Genomic DNA, 15,180 nt, shown 5'->3' with positions numbered 1-15,180 from the left:
ATGAGGGAGTAGAAGGGGATCTGTGTGGAGAAGGGGAAATATATCAGAGGTGATATATACATTGTATAGATGAATTGTTTATGGATTAGACTTGGTAGTCAAAGAGAACCACTATATAGGAAGTCACGTCTACATATACACTGATTTTAGAGACCTATTTTAATATCATACTCCAAATCTAGGGAAATTCCTTTTTTTTTTTCTAAAAAGAGTCGAGAATTAAGAATATTTTTTGGTGTTGTTAAAAAGTGTATATGTCGCATGGGTGCATTTGCGCCCTTGTGCTTCTGAAAATGAATAATAGTAAGAAGAGAACTCCTGAATGGGGTCCAGTCTGGGGTGGGGGGGGATCTCAGTCCCCTGGACTAAGTGGTCAGCCCAGGGAGCCTATGGCTAGCTGTCCTGCCCAGAGCCCCTAACATACCAGCTGAAGAGAAACAGAAGAACTGGCATGTGGACTAAGACTTTCTTTAAATTTAATTTGACAGGATGGACAAAGGTTCATAGACTTTTGTCCTGGAATATATATGTTTTATGTATATGTGTATGTACATATACATATATATAATTACTTGGGAAGAAAAAATAGTCTAGAAAATAAGACAATTCTATCATCCCAAGAGTGTAATTTTACTAAGTAGTTTTTTTACATGTCAGACTAATGAGTTCCTTATGAGTTAGTAACTCTTAAATAATCATTATAGTCATTATTTGTTCTATTTTTAAACTATCAGCAGTTTGTAAGATTAAAAAGAAGATGCAGGGGCTAGAGAGATAGCACAGCAGTAGGGCACAGCCGATTCAGGATGAACCTGGTTTCGATTCCTGGCATCCCATATGGTCCCCCAAACCTTCCAGGAGTGACTTCTGAGCACAGAGTCAGGAGTAACGCCTGAGCGTGGTTGGGTGTGGCCCAAACCACCCCCCCCAAAAAAAGAAGTTGCAAATAAAAAGAGCAAAACAATCAAGACTTTCAAAAGGGTCATTTTCTGAAATAATCAAATGCTTATTGGTTTTCTGAGGACTTTCTTACTTTTCCATAAGATTAATCCCCATTTGGGAACCATAGTACATATATTAATTTTGGGGTAGTTTCATCAACTTGCTCTTCCTTTAAAAGATATGCTTATACATCTGGGTGGGAAAATAAGGAGTAACTTTTTTTATACATTAGATAGGCTTGTATTACCTAATGTGTGAAATATATTAAGGCTAATTTTTATGGTTTTGAAGTATATTGTTCTAAAACTGAATTGTTGCTATTAACCTCTAGAGTTTATTTTTGTTTTCTCATATTAAGTCAAAAGGTTTTGAAGATAAAGTTTACTTGGTGAACAGTCTATATGACAATGAGAAAATAAATTTTTATTGTATAGTATGTCCATTAAATATTTTTAATTTCAATAAAGAAAGAAAATGAATTTTGTTAAACCCTAAGAGTAATGATTCATCCTAAGGAAATTGGCAGTGTAGGACAATCACTGGAAAATATCACATTCCTTGAAATAATTGTTATGACATTTTGATGCATTATCATGAAGCATTTCCTTGTAAGTTAATAAATCATACCAAGTTTTAACATTTTTTTTCACAAGATAAAATTTCAATATTCCTAGAAATCCTTGTTAATTAAGGGAAAAAGTCAGAAATGAAATACCAGAAATAGTCTAAACTCTAGCAGGGGTCCTCAAACTTTTTAAACAGGGGGCCAGTTCACTGTCCCTCAGACCATTGGAGGGTCTGACTATAGTAAAAACAAAACTTATGAACGAATTCTTATGCACACTGCATATATCTTATTTTGCAATGAAGAAACAAAACAGATACAAATACAGTATGTGGCCCGCGGGCCATAGTTTGAGGACCACTGCTACAGCATAGCATACAGCTAAGTGATTCATTGAGAGGCAAAGAAAAAAAATCCGAAGGATTTTTAGAAATTACATTCCCTTTTGATTTTTACCTAAGCCACTGAATCTATTTCAAAATCAAAGCAAACAACTCACTCCTATAGAATCATCAGTGTAAGTAAGCATCCTTTGAGGACAAAAGCATCTTTTTAACGGTAATTTGCCATTCATTTAAAAAGAAATAGATGACCTCAATATCTGAATTACATCTCAGTGGCTTTCACTAAGTGTCTTTCACTCGAACTATTGTCAGGGAAGTTCCAATTCATCTAAGGTCTCATTTCATATTGTATGCATCTACTCACAATCCAATCAATTGTTTTTCATTGTAATAGGAAAACTGGAAAGTTTCAGAGTTTTGTTCTGTTGTTATATTAAAAATAAAACTTTATCACAAGTTTTAAATACCAACTCTTCACCGGTTTACAAGAAAGGAAATCTGTCTTTCTTAATAGATTAAATCCAAGACAAGGTAAAGTAAGGACAAATCTGTAACAGTTACTCTAAGTGGTAGGGTTATCACTGATGCTGTGAAGAGATAGACCTAAAAGGTATTGTCTATGATAAATATTGATCTCCTCAGCTATATTCTAATCTCCTTGCTTCCAACAAGAATTGGGAGTTTTCAGCCCCTCTTGTATTTTATAATTATATTGATTGACTTAGATTCCGGCTTCCTCTTTTCCCTGGTGTGGTGGTTTGAGAAGAACAAATCTTTGTTAAGTAAACACACATTGCTTTGAAACCAGCAGTTTTTCGCTAAGCACTCTCATTTTGCTGCCCGCTATATAATTAGAAGGAAGGAACCATTTAATAATGCCATATGAGATCATCTTTTGTCTACCATCTTCTCATAATTAATATCCTTAAAAGTTCCCATTTCTTTCAGTACAATTTTCTTGCCACAAAAAATAGGTCTGTCTCTGACTCGAAAGGCAACCATTTTTGCTTACTGATTATTTTAAATCACTTTGAAATATATGGATTTGCTTGTAAATATTTAAAAGTATATTCTTAAAAACTTTAGCTGTTAAACCACTATTTATAATATTACGTGTTCCAACTCTATGTGAATGAACCAGTGTTGAAATCAACTTCCAGGTGTTTTTTAAAATAGGGCATGTTTGATTTTTAAATTGTTTAAATCATATCAATTGTACAGCCAAAAATGGGTCCTTTGAGTGAATATGCAAAGTTCCCCTTAAACCACCTTGAACTAGGCAGATTTGCAACATTTTAAACTGGCACTTCATCCCTCTTTCAGCAAGCATCCTCTGCAGATTTAATGATCAGGAACATCCTTCTGATGCATGCTGGGAGATATGGCTGCAGGGTACAGACCACAGCAGACAGTGTGTCAGATGAGGCAGAACTTCTTGTTAGGGGTGAGTATGCTAATAGTGCAGTCTGAAGACATGATCACCATAAATTATCATACAAAGGGCTTTAAGTGCATGGACTTTGAGCACATCAGTACGGTGCATTTTACTTTCAGTTTTACAGTATATGTCATTTTTGCTTAACCTTTTGCCTTTGAAAAGATTACATGGAGAAATGCTCCTTAGTCACAGACAAAAGCAACAGATCCAACTGCAGGGTCCAAAACACCGTCAGTGACCAGTGGTCACTAAGTGTTTGACCATCATCAAGCCAAACCGAAGTTTTAAACAATTGAACCAGAAAATCCTCTTGAACAGTGATAAAATGTGCTTGTGTGTATTTTCCAAATGCAAAGCCAGTGGAATCCCAGGCCTTTTCCCCTCTACTGACTTCGAAATTCTGCTTCCCAAATCAAGAAAATTGCATGTGTAATATCGTGACATTTACAACTGTTAAATGACAAGTATTTTTTTTTAACTCTGAAAATGTCAACACACAGAATCTGTGTGCAGAGAAGACAAAGTTAAGTGGTTTCCAACTATGAACCAGATCACCAAATTCCGTAACCCTGTGGATCTATTTCTTATTTGAATGAAGTAAATTACAATAGCTTCTAGTTCATTTGAACACTGTACTCCCTGGTTATGGGAAACACTATTCCTAGCGTGCATTTTCTTCTTCTCTTCTTTTCCTTGTTTCATTTTCTCCTTCCTTCCTTTCTTCTCTTTGTCCTACCTTCCTTGCTTCCATTCTTCTTTACCTCATGCCCTCTTTTTCTTTTCAGTTTTTTATTCATATACATTTACCTCCAAAAATTTTCACAAATAGTGTGCAAGTGTCCAATTTTATGAAAGATTACCCAAATGAACACACTTTGAAATTCCCATTCAAGACCAGACCCAACACATGGCCATGATCTTTCCACGTGCTTCTGTTTTGATCTTGGACAATTACACCTTGAGTGGTATGGGTATTGCATGCTAAGACTCTCCCTTGCATGATCTCTGTGAATAAAAAAATGTCACAATGCATAACAAGATGCTGTATTTTAAAGTCACTTGTTTTTTTCATTCATGTGAAGTGTTTCCCAATCACATTTTGAGAGTCCATTGATATAACAACCATAATCAGGAAATAGAAGGCATTTCCAAGCTTCGTCATCTGATCATTTTATTTGTACGCATCACAAAAGGTTCATTGACTTGGTAGGACAGTCATCATTGATCAGACGAAAATATTTCAAAACGAGTGTACATCTGGATGAGTCGCAGCTTCTTTATTTTCTGTGGGTTTTTGGTTTCCCTTGTAGAAGGTTATTTTAACTTTTCTCTGAATTTACACAAAGAATATGTATCTATATACTCTATTCTAAAACATCAACCTTTGTAAAGTGCTTGTCCACTCATGATATTTCATTTCAGCTAATTTTTTTCCCTTTATGCATTTCAAATGTGGAAGGCTCATGGTATTACAAACACCATTCTGCAGTCAAATTTATAGAACATTGCTGTCTTCGCTTGCTGTGGTCTGTTTTAGATTATGTGTATTTATTGTGTAGCACTTGCCTAGTAATTTAGAATGATGCTCCTAAAATTGGAGCTTTCCAAATGAATAACGCAATTTAGAGGCTGATAATAAGAAATGAGGTATTTCACAGGCCTGTGAAGAGCAAATTTAAGTAGCAAACTAACATTCTGCTTTGTAAGTAAAATTAAACTCAACAGGGTTTCGAACATAATGCAGGTTCACTTTTTTTTTTTCATGTTCTTTTTTAGCCTTTGGCTTTTTGCCTAGGCATGATGATAAAATGCATGAATTTTGGAATTATACTCAACAGCAGTTTCAAACAGGTTGCTATTATCTGAATATTCATGTAACAGCATTCAGCTCAAGTTTTCACTTGAAATGAGTTTGATCAAATCACCAATTTTCTGTTATATATTTAAGTTACTTCTCTACAGTTAGTAATAAAAAAAATAGCTTTGCTCTTCTGTTTGCTTGGTCTTAGACTTTTCAAGCTGAGTAAAGGGTTCTGGGATCTCCTTTTTTATTTTATTTTTATTTTAAGTTTGTAACTCCTGCTAATAGAGGTAACTTAGATGCTTGAACACCGCTATTTTTTAGAGTTGGTGTGTGCATAAAACCCAATCTAGCCTTACTCAGACATTTTCTATTCCTTTCTCACACTCCCCCATTTTTTGCTCCCAAAACTCAAGACATTCAAGTATTGCAGACCAGGCTCCCCAAATCCTTCTCTTAGAAACAACCCTCACTGTGGTTCCAATCTCTGAGAAGAACCCTAAAGCACACTTATCCAGGGCCATGTAGGGACCCAGCTTCTGTTCTTTAAAATGCCATCATTGAACTCTCAGCAATTCCATCTGTTCAACAGTGGACAACAGGAAGAAATGGGCATTGAGCAAGAATGTTTTAGGATCCTGTAATTTAATTTCAGTAGAGATGTAGGGTGGGGGTATTAGTGGAAGCAACATGTCTCCTCCTCCCACTCCCAGCCCCAACAACCTATCTCCTGTCCTATTAGAAAAAAAGCCCAGAAATTATTAATCTGCAGCTCACAAGTCCTGCACTTCTTCACCCCATTCCACAAGCACACTGATTGGAGGCTGGGTGTGTGCCCAAATCTCAGTGCTCCCTGAGACTGCTTACTCAGACATACACTCTGGGTATGGACTCAGAATGCTCCTTGCTGTTTACTGCACTTGTTTCTCTTTCTTAAAAACATTCCTTGAAATCTCTCTCCCCTCCCTTCCCCTAATGCTTGCTTGCAGTGCTGCTTTATTTGACTTGTGAATGCCAGTGCTATTTTTCACTTCTCTTCCACGGTATTATCATCCTCCCCAAATTGAATTTTCCCATAAATAATCATCTGAAGCATAAAATCACTTGGTCTCACCTACTTAATATTCAGTGAACTAACATTAGAACAGCACCATGCATAATTTGAAGACACATAATAGAAGTAATGAATATGTTAAAAGAAATTATTTTGCTGAAATATAAGAGAAAATTAAAGCCACGCCTGGACATCTGTGCATAATTTCAAGCCCTTATTCAAGTGTGAGAAAGCAACAGTCGAGAGAATACTAGAGTGCACTTGGTAATCTCTTTAATATGGTACCATACCATATTACCTTTTCCCTGGAAGAAGAACGGCTTTAAGAGAAGGATGGGAGCAGGACTGTGGTTCAGCAGTGTAACTGGGTTTTCAGGTGGGGCAGAGTGGTCCCTGCATTTGGTTCTAGAGAAAGAGAGAGTAAGAGAGAGAGAGATCATCACTGAGATGCACTATTTGTAATGACACATTGCAATAACACATTGCCAAGCAATATGAGAAGTAGCCAATCACCATAGAAAAATTCCAAGGAAAGGAGTGTTCATGGTTTTTATTTTATTTCATAAAAAATTAATGTTAAAAATGTGTTTCCTAGAGAAAATACAGGCCTAAAAAATAACCTGTCATGGTTCAAAGACTAAAACGTGTCTAGCTAGAGTACCCAGAATCTGATGTGAGTCTCTTCTGTACAGAGCCAAAAAGGAGCAAGTAGAACTTCAATTTTGTACAATTTTTGTGCATATTACTTTGCTTACTAATGCCAAACAAGAGGTCAATAAATTCATAGGCTAGTCAGGAATAAATCAATCATCTCTTGGTTCTTCTTGAAAGCATAGCCTATTCCCCCCCTTCTGCAAATTTGAATTTCATTACTTGAATTACAGCTTAGAAAATAAATCTGGCAAGCTAGAGAGATAGCAAAGTGGTAGGGTGTTTGCCTTTCACACAGCTGACCCAAGACAGACCTGGGTTCCATTCCTGGCATTCCATATGGTCCCCCCACTGAGCCTGCCAGGAGCAATTTCTGAGCACAGAGCTAGGAGTGACCCCTGAGAGCTGCTGAGTTTGACCCAAAAACCAAAAGAGAGAGAGAAAGAATAAATCTATAAATATGGCATGAGTTAAGTTGAATATGCGAAGAAAGAACTCACCTAGGATGTAAGTGGACAAGAGACCTTAGAACCATTCATTTCTCCTCAACACCATCATTGCTCATTTGTCTCTTCTCACACCCATCATAGTTTCTTCAATATCGGCTTCAGCCTGTCTTTCAATCTTCCTTGCTTCAAACTTTCTATTTGGTTTCATTAATTTTTTTCAAATGAATATTTTTGTCCTTTACTATTTATTTGACTTTTAGTCTCTCCTAATCCACTGAGTCACCTTTCATTGCATTACTGTAAGTTTTGAGTATTTTTAATTAATGAATGTCTTTAATAATCTTCTCTTTATTTATACCCTTACCTATTAATTTGACCTCTATTCTGTATTAAGTCCTGAGCTTGATACTCGGACTGGCAAGATGAAGATTCTAAAGCCTGAACTCCTATGAGGTTGTTGTATCCTATAGGCCATTAGTGTGAGGACCAGCCTGGACATTCTGATATAAAACTACAAAAAAAGGCCCTTAATTAACTTTCAGTCTTATAGGGGAAATAGTGCAATACCAGAAGAACACAGATCAATAGCTACCACATCAGCTTACACAATTTGTGGGACTTGGAGCAGAATGAAAGTTCCTTGTTTAAAACTTTAAAAAAGTTTGAGACCAAGACAAAAAAAAAAAAAGATAAAGTATGAATCTGAGTATAGGGACATTTTAAGGTTCACAAATAATATTTAAGTATGTTATTTAGTTAATATAGTTTCTTTCATAACATTAAAATATTTGTTATAGATATATAAAAAAAATGCCCTGTCTCTTGAAGAAAATCTAAACAGGGGCCAGAGCAGTGGTGCAAGTGGTAAGGTGTCTGCCTTGCCCATGCTAGCCCAGGACAGACTGTGGTTCAATCCCCGGTGTTCAACATGGTCCCGCAAGCCAGGAGTGATTTCTGAGCACATAGCCAGGAGTAATCCCTGAGTGTCACCGGGTGTGGCCCAAAAACCAAAAAAATAAAAAAATTTAAACACATTCCTTCAGTGTATTGTTGGAATAGCCAATATATTTGTGAAAATTTTATACCACTACTATCTCCATAACTAGATAAAAGTATTCAAGTAACTTATACCAAACATTTTCTTAGCTTAAGTTTTTTTAAATTTACTTTATCCCTCTATAAAATTATTTTTATACTGAACAGTAGTTTAGTTTTTCTCATACTTTTCACACCATTGTTTGGTAACCTGTAGAACTTTTTAAAAGAGAAAAGTAACATTTTTTTTCATTCAATATTTGGTTTCTTTGCACCACACTAGTTTTCTCCATTTATAGGACAGTTGGCTGAAACTATTAGAGTAACGAAAATATGATTGAAGTATGAGTGTTTTCTTTTTCTTTTTTTGTTTAGTTAGTTCATAATACAGTTCTCCCACAGATAAAGTTGTTCATGATTAAGTTACATTGTACAATGTACAACAACCTTCACCAGTGCACATTTCTTACTACCAATGTCCCCAGTTTCCTTCTCACTTTCCCTGATGTATATTTTCAAATGAAAAGAAAAGTATAAATGAATTGTCATTGATCAGATAACTAATTTATGGAAATATAATGTCTTGTATTTTATTCACTCAAGAAGCACTGAGTGACTGCTAAAAAATCAAATTTTTCTTTACACACTGGTATTTCATTTCATTGTTAAAAGTTGCTTCGGTGCATTGTTTGAAGCATTTTGCCATTTTGAAACAAGTACTCTAACTTTACTTTAACTTTATTTTGATTTTGAGAAAACTCTCATGAACTGGGTTTGATGTCATATCTAGTTGTGAATCACAAATTGTCCATTGATCACATTTTATTCTGTATTTTGTTCCACAACATTAACCTATTTTTTTCTTACGTGTCCATCCTCATATAAAAATTACATTCACTATCCCTTGATATGTATGGAAGGATAAGTTCACCTTGTTTGTTTGTGCTTTGTTGGTTGGTTGGTATTGGGACTAGGATCCAGGGACTCATGCCTGTGAAGCTTGTGTTCTGCTTCTAAGCCTATCCCAGTATCTCTGTGTGATCAGTTCTTGATGTGGAATTTTCTTTTCAGTACCAATTTTCTTTGTTGTTTAATGAGGTCAGCTAGAAGCCATGATAGTTGGAATGTTTTGGAAAAGAGTGAGACAGAGGGTCAGGTCCTCATACATCCAGTCTTCCCACAGGAAAGAGCTTCCCATTTGATTTGCAAAGTGACTGGTGTTGGTCAAAGGTCCAAATCAAGAAATTCACAGGTTGATAATGAACTTTAAGAACATTTCAAAACCTGCAGAGGGGTTTTCAGAGTCTAGTGAAATGCTGCTTGGCTGAGGGACATCAGACCAATTATCCTGACAAGTAGGAAAAGGGTCTGAACACAGGTAGTAGTTATAGGGAGAGAAAAAACTGTCCAAGAGTTTAAACTAAATTGAATCTCACTAACTAAAAACAGTAAGAGATAGAATATATAAAGCCTAGTATCTTCCTGGACATGAAGAATAAGACAAATGCCAGTTATAAGCCTTACCTAAGTGCTGTGTTGGGGACCCCATTTTAGTGAGACCAAGAGTTTCAAGTCATAGTTGGAATGACTTAGTAATTATTAACAAGACCACCACAAATTCAACTTGTCCTAGTTTAGGTGACAAGTTATGTTTACTATTCCCCCATCCCAAGGAAAATTGGTCATGATTTTCAAATGTTTTAGAGATAATGGAAGAGGTATATTAGGAATTAGGTATATTTAAGAATGGTTTCACAAGAGAAATACTCAATAACCAAATAGATTTATAGTTATGAAGTTTCTGAAAAGGCAACATTAGACTTAAGGTGTAGACTTAGAAGTAAGCAAGATCAGCAAACTCATGTCCACAGAAAATGAAATTATAGAGAGAGCTGAAGATGAGGATAAATTCAAAATGAAATGTCCAGTAATGTTGAAAAGGAGGAAGACTCTACAAAGAAGATTGGGAAGTAACTATCAGAGACTGAACTACACGAAGAGGAAAGAAGAAAATTAGATCATAAAAACAAAGAAAGAAATCATTGCAGATAGTAATATAAAGGACAATAGCACTGTCAAATGCCAACAAATAATATCCATAGGAATGGGCAATTGTAGATCATAGGTGACTTTAGCAAGGTCCAATTCAGTGGGATGATGGATGTAAAAATCAAATTACCACAGGTAAAGCAAGGAACATTTTATAAAATGTATAGTATCAAGAATTTAATAGTATTTGATGTTAAAGTATTCCGTATACCAACAGTTCTTCTTAATTTTATCACTTTTTGCATGTCACTTGACTTAAACCTTGCTCACCCTTTATTCATTGAAACATATTATTCAAACACTTAAAAAGTATATGAGTTGTGGCAACCACTGTACTGAGAACTAGCTACCTGGGAACAACCAATGTCCCTAATTTGAAAGAGAAGATATTTGTACAGGTTATTGTAGCAAGTGCTTTTACACATGTGTGCCCAGCACAGCTTTCTTTTTTATCTTAAGCTCCATAAATAAGAATAATAACAGCTGGGCCCAGAGAGATAGCACAGCGGTGTTTGCCTTGCAAGCAGCCGATCCAGGACCAAAGGTGGTTGGTTCGAATCCTGGTGTCCCATATGGTCCCTCGTGCCTGCCAGGAGCTATTTCTGAGCAGACAGCCAGGAATAACCCCTGAGTAATGCCGGGTGTGGCCCAAAAACCAAAAAAAAAAAAAATAATAATAATAATAATAATAGTAACAGCTAATAGTAATTTTCTTTTACTAAGGGCTCCATATAACGACTTTAAGTTGACATATAAAATAGCATCAAAGTAAATTGGGTATTTTTGTTATAACTTGGAGATAAGGACTGGGAGATTTGAAACTTGTTAAGTTGTACCCCAATGAGTGGAAGAATAGTGAGCAGAGCCAAAGAGACAGATAACAAATCCAGCATTTTAAATTTCCCACTGCCTTTCTTCATTGGAGCCAGCTCATTTCCATTTTGTTAATCATATATTCCCTTGGGACCTATTACTATTCCTGAAAAATATTAATATCTGAGGAAGGAAGGAAGGAAGGAAGGAAGGAAGGAAGGGAGGGAGGGAGGGAGGGAGGGAGGGAGGGAGGGAGGGAGGGAGGGAGGGAGGGAGGAAGGAAGGAAGGAAGGAAGGAAGGAAGGAAGGAAGGAAGGAAGGAAGGAAGGAAGGAAGGAAGGAAGGAAGGAAGGAGAGAGAGAGAGAAAGACAAATGCAAAGAATAAAGGCTTTCTGTGAGATATGGGAATTACTTGACAGATACTGCCTAGGATTAAGAATTTTATAAAGAAAACAATATAAGTTGAAGTAAAATATAATGAGACATTTGCTAAGCCCAAAAGATAGTGTACATCAGCTTGCAATTACAGCCCTTCATAATTTCAGTCTTCTGCTAAGGATATGCCCTGTTCTCTCTTTTCTCTAAAGTATCTACTTGTTAACTATTTGACCAGGTATTGATCACCAGGCTCTGTCTTATACCTAGTTCTAGATTATCACCATTAACCTCACAAATGTGAAATTCCTCTGACCTTCCTGTCTTGCCAGTCATAAAATATCAATTTCTAATGACAGTTTTCTCCATTCATCTTGTGAAAGTTTTATCCAGACACTCTAGGTATTGATAGAAAGGATTACTCCTAGACAAAAATCTCTTGTGAATTATTGAGCATCAGTAAACAACAGACCAATTTTTGCATGATCTTTTCTCTCGCTCTAGTGTATCTCATACAGCCCTGTTTTGAGTCAAGAACAAAACTTCTAGTTACTTTAAAAAGGGCCTGACCTCTTTCAATTTCTGCTACTGTTCTTTCAAACCTTTGGCTTGCAGTTGTTTACCTATTTAGGGATGAATTTGGCCAACAGTCTTGAAAATAAAAGAACAGAAGAAAAGAATTACCTCAGATGTTCAAAAGGATATCCTTAGGCCCAGAAATATAACTTGGACAAAAATGAAAATTTTTTACCAGCCTATTGAATTCTTTGGAGTTGTTTTGGGGGAAGGAGAATTACCCAACTTACTTACTTTTCCAATGATTTGTACATACAAAGTCTAAACTACACACTTTTTTTTTCCTAAAATTCAGACATTTGTTTGCCTGAATATGTTGTGTTTTCTGTGACTGTTGCCTAGATTACTGTAGTATGTCTTTGGGTTTCTGTGAAATCGTTTGTTTTCTTATGAAGCCTAATATACACAGTCTTGTAGGACATGCACATATTACTTGACCCTGTTTCAATTACCCAAATATGAACACCAAGAACCCAAGTTCCAAGAAATGGGCTGAGTGTCACTCCAAGAGCTAATCTCCTCTGAGGGAAGACCATTAAAAAAAGGTACGTTCACTTTCAGTGTCTGTTTCAAAGACTTATTTTATTTCTTTCTGAGTTCCAAAATGCTTAGTTCTGAATTGTTTTCTTAATTTTGTGTAACGTACAACATGCAACCTGGTCTCTGGATGATTTTTGTTGAATGACACAGACTTCATAGAGTGGACAGAGCTGGCTCTTACAAGAGGAAACTTCTGCTTACTTTTTCTGCTGATTAAATTTTGTCCTCCCAAACACCTGGCAAAGGTAATGTCTCCTTTTCACTAAGTACTCCTTAATTTGGAATTACAAAGGCAATTAGATCACTAATGAGTTAGATCGAGGAAGGTGAAAAAGTCGGGAAAAATTGAACAGAAGACGATTTGTGTTAATGTCAAAAAAGAGGGGGAAAATGACTGATTTTGGATAAAGATCTTTCAAGTAGCTCTTTCTTTTGTTTTTCATTTTTCTAAAGTTCATCCATCTTCTTAGCACGTGTGGGGAAAGGCTAATTTGACATTTTTTACCTGTCGAAATTGGCAGTGATGAATCTGGATCACTATTGATTAAGTCCATCAGTAGGTTGTTTTTAATATTTGGAAACAGATAAATCAATCCCGAAGTATCTAAAAAATTGATGGAGAAAGGGTACAGAAAGGGTACCTGGATAAATAGTTCATTCGAATAGAAATTAACTTCTACAAGAACCACAGAGAAGATGCACTGAAATGCTGAGCTGTGAAAATGAAAACTGCAAGGTTGTACATGGCAGTTAGAAAACAAAGTCACACAGATTCAAGGTATGGAAAAACCAAAGTGCTCAGGGTGCTATGTTGGTGCAGCATTAGAAAATTAAAATCTCACAGCCAGAGCACACAGCCTGAGAATTAACTGTAGTTCAATCTAAGCAATGCAGTTTATCATAACAGCACTTGTTAACAATGCCTGTGCTAGTAGCAAGTTTAACCAGACCATAGAGTGCAGTTTATAAAAATAATCCAGACTTGGGGCTGGAGTGATAGTATAGTGACAGGGCATTTATCTTGTACGCTGCAGACCTAGGATGAAATCGAGTTTGACCCCTAGCATCCCCTGGGCCTGCAAAAAGCGATTTCCGAGTGCAGAGCAAGAGTAATCCCTGAGTGCCACTGGATGTAGCCCAAAAACAAACAAACAAAAAACCAGACTGAGGTCTTAATCTTTCTCTGAGGGTTTTTTTCTAGCACTAACTGCATAACTACAGGCAAGTTGTTTTTACCTTCTTTGAATTTGTCTCCATTTGTAACCACAGATAATAATTTTTAACTTGTAGGTTTAATTAGAGAATGAAAAGAGAATTCAAATGGTAGACTATTTCTCAGTAAATATTATTGTGAATATCCTTAACAGGAGGAAAAGCGTCCATTTATTTTTAATTTTTAAGTTCAAGGAAATAAATTCTTTGGAATATTCTGTCCAGGGAAATCGTTAGCATATAACTAACCAACACATGATCTCATCTGTAAACCACTGGATGAAAATTCCAATGACATTCTGATTGCTTCATTAATCTTAGGCAATCACAGTTTGATAATACATCTAAAGGTTATTGAGTGAATTTTCAGCTGCTTCTCCTTCCCTCCTCCTTCCTTCAGGTCAAACTGGCATGTTGGGAGAGATGGCATATTGTGTTCTTTAACAAATTACTGTTCTCAGGGTAAACTGTGAAGTCCATCAGGGCCATGTTTGTATTCTCAATGAAATGAGCCCATGACTTTTGCTCCTTTCCTCTCATATGGGTTTCTTCTGCAGGTAGGCACTGATGGTTTCATTCTGGAGGTCTCCATTCTTTCTCTGGAGAGTAACACACCTGGTGACACTCAGGGGTTATTCTTGGCTAAGTACTCAAAAATTGCTCCTGACTTGGGGGACCATCTGGAACGCCAGGGGATTGAATTGCTCTGTCCTAGGTCAGCTGCATACAAGGCAAAAGCCCTACCACTGCACCACTGCTTCAGACACTGGAGTCTCCATTCTTTATTTTCTTTTATTTTTTAATAATAATTTTTATTGTGATCAAAGTGAATTACAAGTCATTCACAGTAAGATTAGTTACATGGTGATAAAGAATTAGGCCATTCCCACCACCAGTGTTGTCCTCCCTCCACCCCTGTTCCCAGCATGCATTCCATACCTCCCCTCTTTGCGCCTTGGACTGCTAGTGTAAAAGGTCTCCTTTCTGTATAGCTTGCTGTAGATTTGGTATCGATTCTGGTGTCATTAACTTTGGGTTTGGTGCTTAAGTCTGATCATTAACTTTGGGTTTGGTGCTTAAGTCTGATCATTTTTTATTTCCACTCAATGTTCAGACTTGAGCAAGCTGCAAAGGTTGTCTTTGCAGTGTGGAATTTCCAATATTAGAACTAAACTTTGAAGGGCTCCAAGTAGAGTCACACAGAGTCCCCAGGACTGAGTAAGACAAGGTGAAATACAAAAACACTATTTCATGGCAGCTCAGACACACAGGCTGATGTAGTAAGGGCGTCACTCTTAAGATCACTGCTTCTTGGGGCCAGAGCTGTGGCGAGAG

General features: G+C 36.5%; 1 protein-coding gene across 1 annotated transcript in view; it reads left to right on the top strand.

Moving 5' to 3' along the window:
• CNTN5 (contactin 5) overlaps positions 1 to 15,180 on the top strand; it is a 636,787-nt gene that overhangs the window by 546,759 nt on the left and 74,848 nt on the right. The window contains exon 15 of the mRNA XM_049778604.1: positions 3,175 to 3,295. Coding sequence (XP_049634561.1) covers positions 3,175 to 3,295 — 121 coding nt within the window. The remainder of the gene's footprint in view (positions 1 to 3,174; positions 3,296 to 15,180) is intronic.

Source organism: Suncus etruscus, chromosome 8 (assembly GCF_024139225.1).
Source record: "Suncus etruscus isolate mSunEtr1 chromosome 8, mSunEtr1.pri.cur, whole genome shotgun sequence".
NCBI lineage: Eukaryota > Metazoa > Chordata > Mammalia > Eulipotyphla > Soricidae > Suncus > Suncus etruscus.
This window is presented reverse-complemented; position numbering and strand designations above follow the sequence as displayed.